Source organism: Pseudorasbora parva, chromosome 13 (genome assembly GCF_024679245.1).
Source record: "Pseudorasbora parva isolate DD20220531a chromosome 13, ASM2467924v1, whole genome shotgun sequence".
Lineage (NCBI taxonomy): Eukaryota > Metazoa > Chordata > Actinopteri > Cypriniformes > Gobionidae > Pseudorasbora > Pseudorasbora parva.
This window is the reverse complement of record NC_090184.1, coordinates 28289585-28303892: the sequence shown is the minus strand read 5'-3', so window position 1 is coordinate 28303892 and position 14308 is coordinate 28289585. Positions and strand designations below refer to the sequence as shown.

At 37.4% G+C, this 14308-nt stretch overlaps 1 protein-coding gene across 2 annotated transcripts; it reads right to left on the bottom strand.

Moving 5' to 3' along the window:
* Nucleotides 1–1418: 1418 nt before the first annotated feature.
* On the bottom strand, nt 1419–13633 carry stk38a (serine/threonine kinase 38a). 2 transcript variants are annotated; one of them, XM_067413727.1, is made up of 14 exons: nt 13480–13633; nt 12087–12223; nt 10822–10873; nt 10560–10682; nt 10134–10217; nt 9918–10041; nt 9665–9819; nt 9249–9375; nt 8444–8505; nt 8051–8168; nt 7846–7969; nt 4626–4721; nt 4325–4419; nt 1419–4221 (listed from the first exon to the last, which is right to left on the bottom strand). In XM_067413727.1, the coding sequence occupies exons 2-14, from the start codon at nt 12215–12217 to the stop codon at nt 4085–4087; spliced, it is 1428 nt and encodes a 475-aa protein (XP_067269828.1). In that variant the 5' UTR covers nt 12218–12223; nt 13480–13633; the 3' UTR covers nt 1419–4084. The 2 variants fall into 2 exon arrangements, with proteins under 2 accessions (XP_067269828.1, XP_067269829.1); XM_067413728.1 differs by having other exon boundaries at nt 9273–9375.
* Nucleotides 13634–14308: the final 675 nt, after the last annotated feature.

The window sequence follows — 14308 nt, the reverse complement described above, 5'->3', positions numbered from 1 at the left end:
TTACACAGTTTAAAAAGAACTGGCTTTTTTTTTTTTAAATTATACTGCTGTCTGAGGTCAACTTATGACCTAACGTTTGTGTGGTTTTTACATTCAAAAACATCATAATGAATAAGTAATAAGCTATTTTCAACCCTGGTTTTGAGGCTCTATCCTGCAACATTCAGTTTTGATGGGTGTGCCACACTGAAGAAAAATAAGCACCCACGGCTAGGATTGGAAAGGTTTGAATATGTAATGAGCTTTGGCTCCCCTGCGAGTACACCTTAGGGATTGTTTTGAAGCGTGTGGGGAAACGGCAACCAGAATAATTTGTAACACAGGGCTTGCACAACGTCTTTATCAAACGAACACAATTATTTATCGCTTAACAACCTGCAATTGATTGGAATGTTATTTTTTTATTACTTGGCCTGCCCGATCGGTAGATAAGCACAAATTGTGCATCACACACACACAAACACACATATGCGAGTTCAAGTACGTTGCAGACAGCACGATCAAAACTTCTGCAATTGTATTGGCAAATATCAAGTCAAGAGAGTGAACAACACACATCAAGAAAGGAATGTTATTTCGCTATTTAAGATAGTGCCGGTGATATGTTTTGGTAGCCAGTCTGGAAAACACATAGCCCCAAGACACATAATCAATAGATCTATATTAAACGATCTGTAACAATGCAATACCATCACATATAAAAATGTTTTACTCACATTAGTGTTGCTTCCTTCATTTGTGTAATCTCATCCTCATCCTGTCTGCAATTCCAGTCTCTTGTTTACAAACAAATCCATGATCAGAAATGAAGGAACAAACATGCAATGTCTTCTCCACATGAGCTGGATCTTCATTCAAATTAAAGTTCATAATATTGGAATCCAAATGAAGCTTATGCAGTATGTTTATTGCTTAGAAGTTTGATCTGGTTTAGCTCTATTTAGGCCTGTGTCATGTTAGGTACGAGTCAGTGGGCGGGGCTACAGAATCATGAGTTGTTCTGAGATCGATCGTTTGCCGGGCCTGGTGTCAGTACAAGATTTCTTTGACTAACAAGGACGTTTTTAGCTCTGAAACTTGCAGGATATTCTTATATTATCATGACCTTTTATATATCAAAAGCTCAAGGGAAAGCTGATTTCTCAATTCATCACCCTTTTAATGGCTCAAGTCAAAAGATAGATATGGCCTGGGTCTGTCTTTCAATTTCACTTTGTGGGAATTTTAATAGCTTAGGAAAGTAAGCAAAATTATTACTCAGGTCTGCATCCCAAACATGTAGGACATGCTGAAGTTTAATACCGAGGGTTAGGAGTTAAAAAAATTCCCAACAGAGAAAAAAAAGATTGGCCTCACCGTGTACCACTAATGGGGTAGAAAGAAGGAACAGAAGAGTCTCACACACACACACACACAAGTAAATGAACTGGTGTTTTATTCAGGACGTTTTACAGGTTAAAGTGTGCCCACACCTCAAAAACAAACTCTCTATCAGACAAATAAACCAGTGAAAGGTGCTCTGTGAGCGTAGGAAAAATCCACAAACACTCTACAACTCAAATTTAAGGCAGGGAGAGGACAAACGCCCACCTCCCACAGCAGAATGTGACATCAGTGAAATCAGGAGCCATGTTCACAAACCATTCAGAAGCAGGTATGCCGCTCCTTGATCAGCTTTGCATTTGATTTGTTACACAATTGTGATCTGGATGAACAGCAATAGATCCAGAATCTCCTGCACGGATAGTTTGTGAAAACTAGCGCCAGGTTGAATAAACTCCTTTATACACATTGGTGTAATTATTTATTTAGCTCTAAGCAAGTAAATATAGACTTGAAAATTAAGACTAGTCTACATCTGGTTAGGTGTGAAAAAAGTTGCTGAAAGAATTACAAACTCTCTTGCAGGCAAACAACAGAACAGTCATTCAGTGTGTATAACAACTTGTTGACAAGTGTGTGTATATACTTTAAATATACATGAAATTACAACTAGCAAAAGGTGCATTGTTCGTCTTCAAGAAAAAAAGTATTTTTTCCTGATTCAAAGAGATCGTCCTCACTCTAGGACAAGGATGCAAGCAAGAAACCTACAGAAAAACAAGTGAGAATTTAAAACAGACACTCTTTATGATCATGATCTTCATGGTCATTTTCAGCATGTGAGATACAGCAACAAGAGATACAAAGCAGTCCAGCCTGTGATCTGCTTCCTGGAGACAGTGTATAATTCCACCAAGCCATCATTCATAAGCAATAGCCATGAAATCACCCATACATATTCTTGATACTAGAATAAGGGGAACAAATGAAGCAGCACGAAACACAAACTCATTCATAGCTCTTTGACTTGTCCAGCAAACGTGAAAACATGCAACAGAACGACCCTCAGGCAGACAGCATTAAAAATCTTCAGCCATAACTATCAGGGCTATATATTAAAAATAAAATAAAAAATAAAAATAATAATAATACACACATCCAGACCAAAGACAGTCACATTTCTCTAAGGATAAAAAAACCGCACCATTCAAACATGATTTCATGCTTCTTTCCATATAATTTTTAGCATTCTGGGATACAGTAATGTTATTTGAGATATTACTCAAGCAGTATATTGTGGTCACTGGCTGCTGAGCTTTACATCTATCAAGCCGTTCCACATTCACAACCTTTGCCATGCTGTGTGCAGCATAAAATCTAGTCACCAAATCATTCACTCAAGTATTCTTGAGCAGCTGATTCTAAATGAATGCATCTTCTGGAAGCCTCTTTTAATATTCAAGATACATTCAATTTGGTCACAGAAAGACGACATACGGGCCATTCAGTGTCTGTGAATTTTACACATTTCTAAAAACCATTCTTGCACTAGCAACATGCTGATACAAGCAGCTTCAGTAATGCAGATCGAACAGAACCATAAGGAATTAATATTTCGCTACAAGTTGCTAGCTGCTTAAGACAATGTTTAAGTTTGCTAATTAATGCTGTACGAAAGCCAAAGCATCCATTACCAAACAACATTGAGATTCAAGCCCATAAAGCGGATTAAAAGTGGCATCTCTTTGGTAGTATAAAAAATTAGCATTGAACATTTCATCCCCACAAAATGGAAGACTCGATCAAATTCAAATCCCTGAAGTGTGTTGCTATTCTCCTCAAGATGCAAGAAATGTCGCTTTGTTCCCCGAACTTCAGCAATGAGCCCCTTTATTAAGAAAAACAACAGCATTAGCACCAAGCAACTTCTGAATCAGTCAGTGGCTGACACTACCCATTATATTTTTTTTAAAAAATGCTGGTCCGTAGAATTTGCTTGGTTGTTGACATGAGCTGGTGAAGTTTCCTGATATGCGGTTGATGAACAATTTGGATTGATTGGCAGATGCATTCGTTTTGTTTCTGCTGGTGTAAGAAGGATCCAAGCGCAAGGCAACATCTGCAGCTTTGGGGGTTCGTATTGAATCACATTCAGATCCAACTGACTGGGCCCTGTGTTTTGCCATTGTCTCTGAGATCATGGATAGTGGGCATAACAAGAGAAGGAATTTCCATGAAACAGAGAAAAGTAATGTCTTTAAAAAGAATGGATTTTCAAAAAAATCCATCTTAATTAATACTAGGGACGTTTTCAGTCTTTAAGATGTGGACACGAAAAAGGCTGAGATAGGGATTTTACCACAAAAGCTTGTTCTTCGAAATGGTAAGTTAACGATCCACTGGTGCTAATGCAGTTAAAATCAATTATGGTTGCAGGAGATCTAACTAGCTTCTATGAAAGCCCTTTTTTGTTTACCAGTGTCGGTGTACTAAAAATATCTAATTTCAAAACGTACAAAAATCTGAAAGATTACCTCAAATCAATGAGTACATTTTGGGTGTTCGAGGAAAATAAGCCCTTAGGTATGACGGACTGAGTGCGGGTGGAGTCCGCATCCATTAATGAGTCACTGTCGACTGAGTCAAACAGGAAACAGATGAGGCAAGATCCTTCAGATGTGAGGAGCAGCTATGGAGAACTTCTCCTTATGGAAAAACAACCCCTGCAAGAGCGCAGCATGTAATCATATCCCATTGAAGTCTATCTTTTCCCAGTTTTCATGTACGACGGGATGCCTCCTCGTGCAGTCAGCCCCTCAAATCGCTTGTAGGTGTAGTTGATGAACACCCAGTCTTTACTCTTCAGATCTGCCTCAGTGTGGTTGGACACAGGTGGGGCTTTAGAGAGACAGAGAGAGGAAGTAAGGGAGTAATGTTATTATACAGTTCTGAAATACATAACCCATAAAAGAATGTCTAAATAAAGTGATTAAAAACACACCTGAAGGCTGGAGGATGTCTGAATCAGGGAACTCATCAAAGTTGGAGGTGTCATCAATGCTTTTGATCTCAATTGGAATAGCCGCTGGTCTCTCCCTAGACAAGAAAAGCTGTGTTCAGAATTGCATACACCCATACAACTCTCTTACCATTTTTTTATATATATATATATTTTTTAATAAAATACTTTAGTATTTACCACCAAAATGGCAGATTAAGTGCACACTGTGTGAAGTGAACCAAAAGTAACGAACTATCTAATCTTTAATCTGTATGTTTGTCTACATGAGATCCAAGTATACCTGATATGGTCATAGTCCACCCCCTCAAAGAAAGGGTTAGTCTTGATCTCCTCCACTCCAGTGGCTCCAATCCTGAGCTCACTTTCACAACAGAACCTAGTGGAAAATAATAGAACATCAGGTGAACACTGAAGAAATAAAAAAAGATTGCTAAAAATTAACCATGTCTCAAAATGTAGGTTAGCATCATGGTTAATGAAAGCAAAATGCACTAGGATGATGAGAGAAGAGACAAAATCCCAGTGTTGCACGTAGGGATGTTAATGATTAACTGATGAGCTTGATTATAAAAACATATCGATTATCAATTAAGCAGGGTCATGCTCAACCGCAAAACACAGAAGGAAAAATTAAGCTTTGCCCTGCTGAAGTTCTGCTTGGGACCATTTTACAGCTGGACGAGTTACACCTTCATTATGACCAAGTTTGCGTGTGCATTTTCAGCCTTTTGTTTTGTGCAAAGCAAGTTGTAATATTTTGCTTATTTTGTGTATACCTATCTATATCTGATCTATCTCATATGTGCATTTGGTTAAGAATTAGAGTGGTAGTAAAGCGTGCCGGTGATCATCTTCAGCTTCAGCGCATACAGCTCAAACAGCAATGTACAACTAATAGTGACTATGATTGGGAGATATTACATAACATTACAAAGAAAGCAATATTGTAATAAAACAGTAAAAAAAAAATGTTTAGCTTCACCGCGTTGCTTCAGGAAAGCAGTAGATTTTTCCCTACTATGGTAGCCTGACAAGCCAGACCCACATCAAGATGTTTGGTCTGGAAACTCACCATAGACAGGACTCAATCCGAGGGGTGGGATCAACGGTTGTCTTTCAAACTCCCTCTGCACGCGATAGGATAGCGCTACACCAACCAGAGCAACGAAGGTGAAGGGGAGCTTGTTGATAGATTAAACATTCACAGTATCCGGTCGGCTAAACTCCGAACACATCTTTCCTTTTTAAGAATGACTTCAGTGCCGCTCTTTGTTCTTTTCTCAGAGAAAAACTTAACTCCAAGTCTTCCAGAATCGCGGTCAAAGCTGATTCGAAAGACCGCCGCCGTTCGCCAGTTTCTGTGTTTACTAGAAGCACGCAAACGCAACTCGGCCGTCGTCATTATGGGCCCCGCCCACCGACTCTATACACGATGTGATTGGCCCATCCAGATTCTGAGGAATACAGCTCAGAAGGGTATTGAGAGTTCCTAGACGACACTTGCGGGCAGATTAAATTTGCTGCTGCTAGGGTGCGTCTAGATTCCTAGGCTGCTACTATGGTGGTCAATGGTTGCTCTATTCCCTCGATTACAAACATTCGTCAGAATATCTTCTTTTGTGTTCAGCAGAACAAAAACTCATACAGGTTTGGAACAACTTGATGGTGAGTAAATTAATTTTCATTTTTTGGGTGAACTATCCCTTTAAGGCTAACGATTAATCAATTCATTGATCTTTAATTTAAAAGACGATCGATCACAGGAATTTGTGTAAATTGTCATCCCAAGTTGCACGATATATCGGTACTAGAAAAGTATTGCAATACAGTGCTATTAAAAACAAAATTTTATTTTATTAGTAACGGTACTTTAAGAAAGACAGCACTCAAATAAGAGTGGTATTTCTTAATTTCCATTGGTGTGTGACAGCAGGAGTCAGGACATGTGTGCAGATCTCTGCTTCAACCATTCACTAAACACTGGAAGCTGAGCAGTAAATATATTTGCGCACCGCATGACAAAGAAAGCAACAGATACATGTATGCATGAGAAAATAACACGCACATGCCTTTCAGACCACATGCGATTACGATTCAGTTTTCTTTTGCGGATTACTGGTTTGAATGATCAAAAATATGTAAAAATGCACATATTGGTGAGTATTCAGAGTTAAATTGAAAGAGTGAAAACTAAGCAGTTTTTTTAATGTTTATTTAATTTAGTTCATTCTACTGTTAAATAGACCTCCTGTAGCTGAAAAATAAAGCAGCTACAACCACATTTTTGTCATATTGTTTGTAATTTGCATTTGCTTACTTTTAAAAAAACTAATTAAAATTAAATATCTCCATATTGTAATTATATAATTATAATTACTCTTTACAAAAAAACGACTTGTCTCATGAAATAAGATTTTAGTCATCCCAAACTGTTCAACATAGTCAAAGGTTAGTAACTGTTAACATGATTGATAATGTGACTGTTGCACAACAAAAGATGTTCACGGTGACATGTAATTAATATTTCAATAAGGAGGGAATGGTCAAAAAGCAGCGCAGGAACATGCTGGTAACATGCAGCAGTCTTTAGTTTAAAAAAATAAATAAAACAATGAAGAGCAAGTTCTGTCATATTCAGTTACTTTTACTGCAGTGGTATCGTTTTAGTATCAGTATCGAGGTATTTTAGGCCTAGTTCACACGGACACGGGTATTTTTATAACCAGTTGTTCCTCCTGCGTTTAAAAAAAAAATCCCGTCCACACATGCGCGGTTTTAAAGAAATCTCCGTCTACATCAAAACGCAAAAACCCGCTATCAAGCGCTGTCAAGAGCATGCCACACCAGCAGGCGGCGATATCACCCTAATCATAAAGGCATGTTGGCCAATCAGAAGCCTAACAAAAAGTTATTACTAGTTCCAGTAGGCTAACAATAGCATGTATTTGTGTACATGATACAAGCAGCCCTGTTAGCAGTTACTATCAGCAATATGTGGGCTACGTCCGCCATTGCACAGAATCGTCAACTATAGGGTCGCCAAGAAAGCAGTCAACGGTGCACAATCTGATGTCAAACACAGCGGATAACGGTGTGATCAAACACACTCTGACATCGCAAGGCAAAAATGCTGGTTTTACTGTCAACACGACAACACTGCAATCGCCGTTTCTGAAAATCCTTACCCTGGCAGGGGTTTTCAAAAATGTTCAGTTTCAGTGACCTGATACTGCGTTTCCGTGTGGAATGAACGGCCGAACCGTGTAAAAAAAGTCACGGTTATAAAAATACCGGTGTTCGTGTGGACAAGGCCTTAGCCTTTGTTCAATACGATACCAGTCGCTTAGTATAGACTGGTATCGTATTGAAATCATAATTTTGGTATCGTGACAACAATAGCTAAGAGTATAAAATAAAGGCAAATAATCACAGCAAAAAAACAAAATAAAGCCCAATAAAAAGGGGAAGAAATAAAATTATAAGCAGTGAGAGAGCTGAACCTGAGGATCATATCCTTGGCCTTCTCTGAAATTGGGACTTCAGGTGGAAAGGTCAAAGTTTCCCGCCAGTTCATCACTTTCCTGTACGTTTCCTGAGGAGTCTCTGAGCAAAATGGAGGGTAACCTGAAACCACCCAAAGAAAAACACTTTAGCTAAAACAAAATAAACAAACATACTTTATTTAGAGACTAAAAATCAACTCACCGATCAGCATTTCATACATAATAACACCCAAACTCCACCAATCACAGAGCTTGTTATACCCATTTTGCATAAAGACTTCTGGGGCGATGTAGTCAGGGGTTCCAACAGTGGAAAAGGCCTGAAAAAAGATACCTTTAATTCAGACAAATCTCTTTATATACTATTCTACTTATTGACCTAACACACACCAAAAAGTTGTGAGACAGAGAATATAATGGATTACACAAGACTATATCGTAACCCTCCCACACTACTTTTACAATCATCAACTACCATATTAAGAACATACTGATTTCACAATAACTTCTTGCAAAGGCTCTTCATGCAACACAAATCTATCTGTACCCACCCCACTATGTGCAGGGCAGTATTAGGTCAAGAGGAAACACTTACCAACTGTCTCCTGTTTCGCTTCCATGTTTCTGCTTTTCTCTTTGAGTTCATGTTCTGGAACGCTGAAGAAAAAATAAATTATGTTACTGCCACAGAATCAGCAATGCAATCTCTTTATTACTTCACATACACTACTGTTCAAAAGTTTAAGTTTAGTAAACAGGGTCTGCTTGCAACTGGTTCGATCGGCTCACAAGTGGATAAAATACAATACAGGTGTAAAAGGGGTCTAAACATTTTGAGCTTGTCCACTTTCAACCACTTATGATTACCACTTAGTCATGATATGACTGCCATTATAATGCTTTGAAGAGCCAGGAAATGTTTTAATACGGAAGGTGGTCTGGCAGAGCTAGATATTTGACATTAAAAAAAAAAATTAAATATGGATTTTCTTTTTCTTTTTTTTACAAACTCTTCGCATCGCTTCAGAGGGCCTTTATTAACCCCCTGGAGCCGTGTGGATTACTTTTATAATGCATGGATGCACGGTTTAGGCTACCATTTACTGCCATTATAATGATTTGAAGAGCCAGGACATTTTTTAATAAGTCTGAATTTACCCGTCTGAAAGAAGAATGTCATAGACACCTAGGATGGCTTGAGGGCGAGTAAATCATGGGCTATTTTTCACTTTTAATGAAACAAATTCAGCCTTGGTGAGGGTGAAAGACAAAAACATTTACTAACGGACAACTGACACCAAACATTTGAACATTATTATGTTAAATACATTTTACTAATAACAACATGATGCAAAGACACATGAATGTAATATGGTATATGAAATTTTTAGGAATAATACCAGAAGAGATGTTTGTCTGCTTACTGAAGTCGCTGGGAAGGCTATGATTAAGGTTTCTGTAAAACTCTGTGCGGTGAGCTTTCTTCAGACCAGTGCATAAGCCAAAATCAGACAACTTTACATGGCCCTAAAAGAGCAAAATGACACTGTGAATGACAATAACTCTTTTGACCTTGCGCAGCTGTTATTGAACTTACAGTTGCTTATAGGGAGGTTACAATTCAATTCTAATACATACAATGTTATAATATACTTTGTGTATTAGGTATAAAGAGCAATTGCATTGGTTGACTATTGAAATTGATTGTGGCAAATGTAACGGGCCTTTTTTTATACTATGAAAGTATTTTGCTAAAGATTATACATTTATATTTATATATTTAATTTCATGAAATAATCTGTGTGTGTTTTCTTACTCTTGAGTCAAGCAGCAGGTTGTCTGGTTTGATGTCTCTGTGGATGAAGCCCAGCTGGTGAATGGAATCAATAGCCAGTACAGTCTCAGCAATATAAAACTGTGTGGCCTCCTCCGTTAAAGTGTCTTTCTTCATCAGTAGAGTCATCATATCACCTGGGTGAACACACACGCACCACACACACGTCAAATTTAGTGCCGTCATCTCGATTGTAATGTTTCTCTGAAATTAACCGAGATCAACCCATGCTCACCTCCAGGCAGAAACTCCATGATGAGGTAGAGGTTCATCTTATCCTGAAAGCTGTAAAACATCTTGACCACCCACAGACTGTCTGCCTCTACAAGGATGTCCCTTTCTGCTCGAATATGACCAACCTTGAACAGAAAACAGAGACAGAGACCGGTTAAAAAGACAAAGAAACTTAAATGTCATGTGTACATGTGTGACTCCATCAGTGAAAACTCACCTGCTCTTTCTCAAGCATATCAGCCTTGCGCAAGATTTTCATGGCATAAACGTGCCCCGTGTCCTTCTTCTGAACTAACCGAACCTAGAGAGAAAGAGCATTTTAAATGTGCTAAAATATCAAAGACACTAAAGTTTGTAAGATTTCTGAAAGTAGTCTTTCATACTCATGAAAGCTGAATTTATCTGATTAAAATACAGTAAAAAAAATGAAATAATATTATAAATTAAAACAATTGTGTTCTACTTTTACATATCATAAAATGTAAAACAGAATTTTTAGCATCATTACTCCAGTCTTCAGTGTCACATGATGCTTTAGAAATCATTCGAATATGCTAATTTGCTGCTCAATAAACATTTCTTATTATCAATGTTACACCCCCCCCTAAACTTTATATAGTCTTTTACAGAAAGAAACTCCTACCTCTCCAAAAGCTCCACGGCCAATCACTTTGAGCGACTCAAAGTCCTCTAATCCAAGCCGTGTTCGTTTAAGACGAAGAAACTCGGTCTCTTTCCTAGCGTGCTCAGACCGCCGGAGACGCTTCTGCAGGATCAAAAAAGTAGCCATTAAACAAACCGATCACATTAAATTACATTCTCTGTGTGTTTAAATAATTAACAAAACCACCAGATCAAGACTTTTGAAAAAGTAAGAAAAAAAGCAGTATTTCCGAAAAGCTCACCTCTTCATCAGCTAGGCCCTCCTGATCCATGACCTTTTCCAGTTTCTGCTGCCTGTAACAGATAGAGAATAGCTTTTAGACATGTGATGAAACACTAACCAAGCGCTAGAGTTGTTTCATTAGTTTGACGAAAGGTGTGGTCCTCTAGTATGACATCATCTCAAGGCGGCAGGAACTGTACGTATTAATGGAACCCTGGAATTTGGGAGGTTCTTAAAGAAACACAATGGGTGCAAATGACAGTGTTGTCTCGCCATATTCACTCTAACCTAAAGTATGTGAGGAATTACATGTATTTGTCCAAAGACCTGCCAAACCTGTTCAATAGATAAAGTTACAAAACTACATTAGAGAAAATATTGCTTAAAGGGTTAGATCACCCAAAAATGCTATTTCCTTCATTAATGACTCACCCCAATGTCGTTCCACACCCGTAAGACCTCTGTTCATCCTCGGAACACAGTTTAAGATATTTTAGATTTAGTCCGAGGCCTTTCTGTCCTTTGAATGTAGGTGTATGCCCACTTGCTGTCCACGTCCAGAAGGTAATGAAAACATCATCAAAGTAGTCCATATGTGACATCAGTTGGTTAGTTAGACTCTTTTGAAGAGTCGACAATACATTTTGGTCCAAAAATAACAAAAAAATACCACTTTATTCAGCATTGTCTTCTCTTCCGTGTTCCTCAAATAAAGAATCAAACGGTCATGATTCAAGATTCAGATCGCGTGGCAAACTGGCAAACTGCTGAAATCATGTGAGATTGGCGATATGAATCCCGAATCAATACACTGATTCGCGACCATTTGATTCTTTATTTGAGGTTTGAAAACAAACGCGGAAGAGAAGACAATACTGAATAAAGTCATACTTTTTGTTATTTTTGGACCAAAATGTATTGTCGACGCTTCAAAAGAGTGATGTCTTTTGATGTCAACTGATGTCACATATGGACTACTTCGATGATGCTTTCATTACCTTCTGGACGTGGACAGCAAGTGGGCATACACTTACATTCATAGGACAGAACGTCCTCGGACTAAATCGAAAATATCTTAAACTGTGTTCCGAGGATGAACAGAGGTCTTATGGGTGTGAAACGACATTGGGTTGAGTCATTAATGAAGGAAATTTCATTTTTGGGTGAACTAACCCTTTAAGTCCTAAATATTTCTCTCTCAAAAATAATGTCTACACTTGAAAATAACATTAAATAAAAAGTACTTTCTTTTTGCAAGAGCTTTTTGGTTTGTAAAGTTCTCACCTCATTTCCCTTTCCTCATGCTGTGATATCAGGTTGCTATAATAATTCTCCAGCGTCACTTTGGCCATGGTGACTCGTTCCTTAGTGTGGTTGCTCATCGAGGAGCAGGACGTCTGACTTGTCATCGCCATGGTTAACTGGACAGGAAAAACATAATGCATCAAAATGTACAGTTTTAGAAGCGTTGTTTATAGCTACAAACAAGATTCAAAATACTAGAGTCCAGGCCGGTATCTTGACATAACTGTTGTATTCTCTTAATGTATTTTATTCACATTAATGAATCGACCCATAAATTAAACTTCAGAAATTAGAGCTTCACATCTGGCATGGCTGTATACAATGTTTCCCTGTGTTTAATCTTTGATGGGAGTTTTCAATCTTTTAGATGTTATGAACCCCCAAATATGTATTAATACCATAATTTCTATTTATTTAGTGTAATCTTATTTTTTATTTATGTATAACGTTACTGTTTTTCTTGTAACTTCTACATGGACCCCCAAGCACTCCCTTGCAGCCCCTGGACCCGTTTGAAAACCCCTGATCTATGACATGGGAACAGAAGGCTGCTGATTCATATCAAAATTATTATTTCTTTCCATTACTAGCTTCACATGGGTTTCTTGTGCAGGTCTTCAGTGAAAGGCAGCATTTATAACATCAGCTAAGTTACCACGTTTAACTTCCCAGAAAATCCACGTCTGTAAAGTCTGACTGGCCCTTTGTTGAGCCGTGGCCAAAACAAGCATTACCATACCGACTAAAGACGTTCATATACTTTACTCTTTTTGGAAATTCAAACAAACGCCATATTTAACATATGACTCAACTTCCACAGACAGATGATGTCACTGACACTGAGGTCTGAGAAGAGTTTGCAGACAGCAAGGGAAATTTCACTCCGAATAAATCGTGTGACTAATAAAAAACAAATCTGACAAACAAAATCAGAACAGAAACAGTAATAACATCAACAATTAATACGGAAAGACGGAAACGCTAACGTACGGACTAAATACTGTAAACACACACACATTAAAGTTTGTCAACGCTTAGTGGGTTTGTGTATTTAGCATTTATGCTACTGTAAAAAAACTAAGGCTAAGGAATTCTTCATAATCAAACATGAACAGTTATAAGCCTAAAGAGAAAGTATGAAAAGTAAATCTACTGTCAGTAGTGTAGTAAGACTGTCAGTCTGCTAGCAGAAGCTGCTAACTGTCTGTTCAGACTCATCTGCTCTCATAGCAAAGTGTGAAACGGCTGAAAAACAGTTTAATTTCTAAAAAGAACTCAAGCGACTTTGTCAAAGTATAAACAACTACCGAAAACAAAACTATTAGGTACAGGTACACAGCGTGTTAGTATGAAAAAATATTTGTTTGCTTACCTTCCACTCGACCTCAAACTGACTTGAGCTAGTGGACGACGACGGACATTATTTCCTTTTTCCGGGTTGGTGCTTCAGTGGGGAAAAAAAGGAACAAAACAAAAGTCCTCTTTCTAACAGCCCAGCTGTTAAAATGTAATGTCTAAAATGTAACAAAATTAGCTGCTTCTTCTTCTTCTTCTTCTTCTTCTTCTTCTTCTTCTTCTTCTTCTTCTTCTTCTTCTTCTTCTTCTTCTGTTTTATGGCGGTTTGGCAAACCGACAAAATTAGCTAACCTTAAACCTTAATGTGATTATTTAACCCGCTGAAAACTATCATCATTCTTTTTTTCACACATAACGTTACACTTTATATATATATATATATATATATATATATATATATATATATATATATATATATATATATATATATATATATATATATATATATATATATATATATATATATATATATATATATATATATATATATACCCACGCTGGCTATGCTTGCACACTCAAAACAGTTATTTTTTGGGGGAAAAATTAAATCCACTGCTTTTTTTATCCACTGCCATTTATTTAAACAATAATCAAAGATTGAGATAATTTTTAGCCAATAAGGGATGAGGGTTAGTTGTGACAGTAATTTATTCCTTATATTAAATGTCTGATTCGATACATTACAAATAGTATTATATTTTTTTTATTACTAAAAATGTAGTAAAAATGTAAAAAACTAAAACAGTAAGCTAAATCTAAACAGTAACGAAACATACAGACTAAAAAACGTCCAACAGTAACATACAACAATAACAACAACAACAACAACAACAAAAAAACATTTA

What these genes read in the sequence shown, in the direction of transcription:
- stk38a (XM_067413727.1), bottom strand. Translation starts at nt 12,217, where the DNA reads ATGGCGATGACAAGTCAGACGTCCTGCTCCTCGATGAGCAACCACACT. An exon ending in TATGTATGAAATGCTGATCG is followed by an intron (nt 7,970 to 8,050) that starts GTGAGTTGATTT and finishes GGGTGGTTTCAG; the next exon opens with GTTACCCTCCATTTTGCTCA. An exon ending in AGACATCCTCCAGCCTTCAG is followed by an intron (nt 4,222 to 4,324) that starts GTGTGTTTTTAA and finishes GTCTCTCTAAAG; the next exon opens with CCCCACCTGTGTCCAACCAC.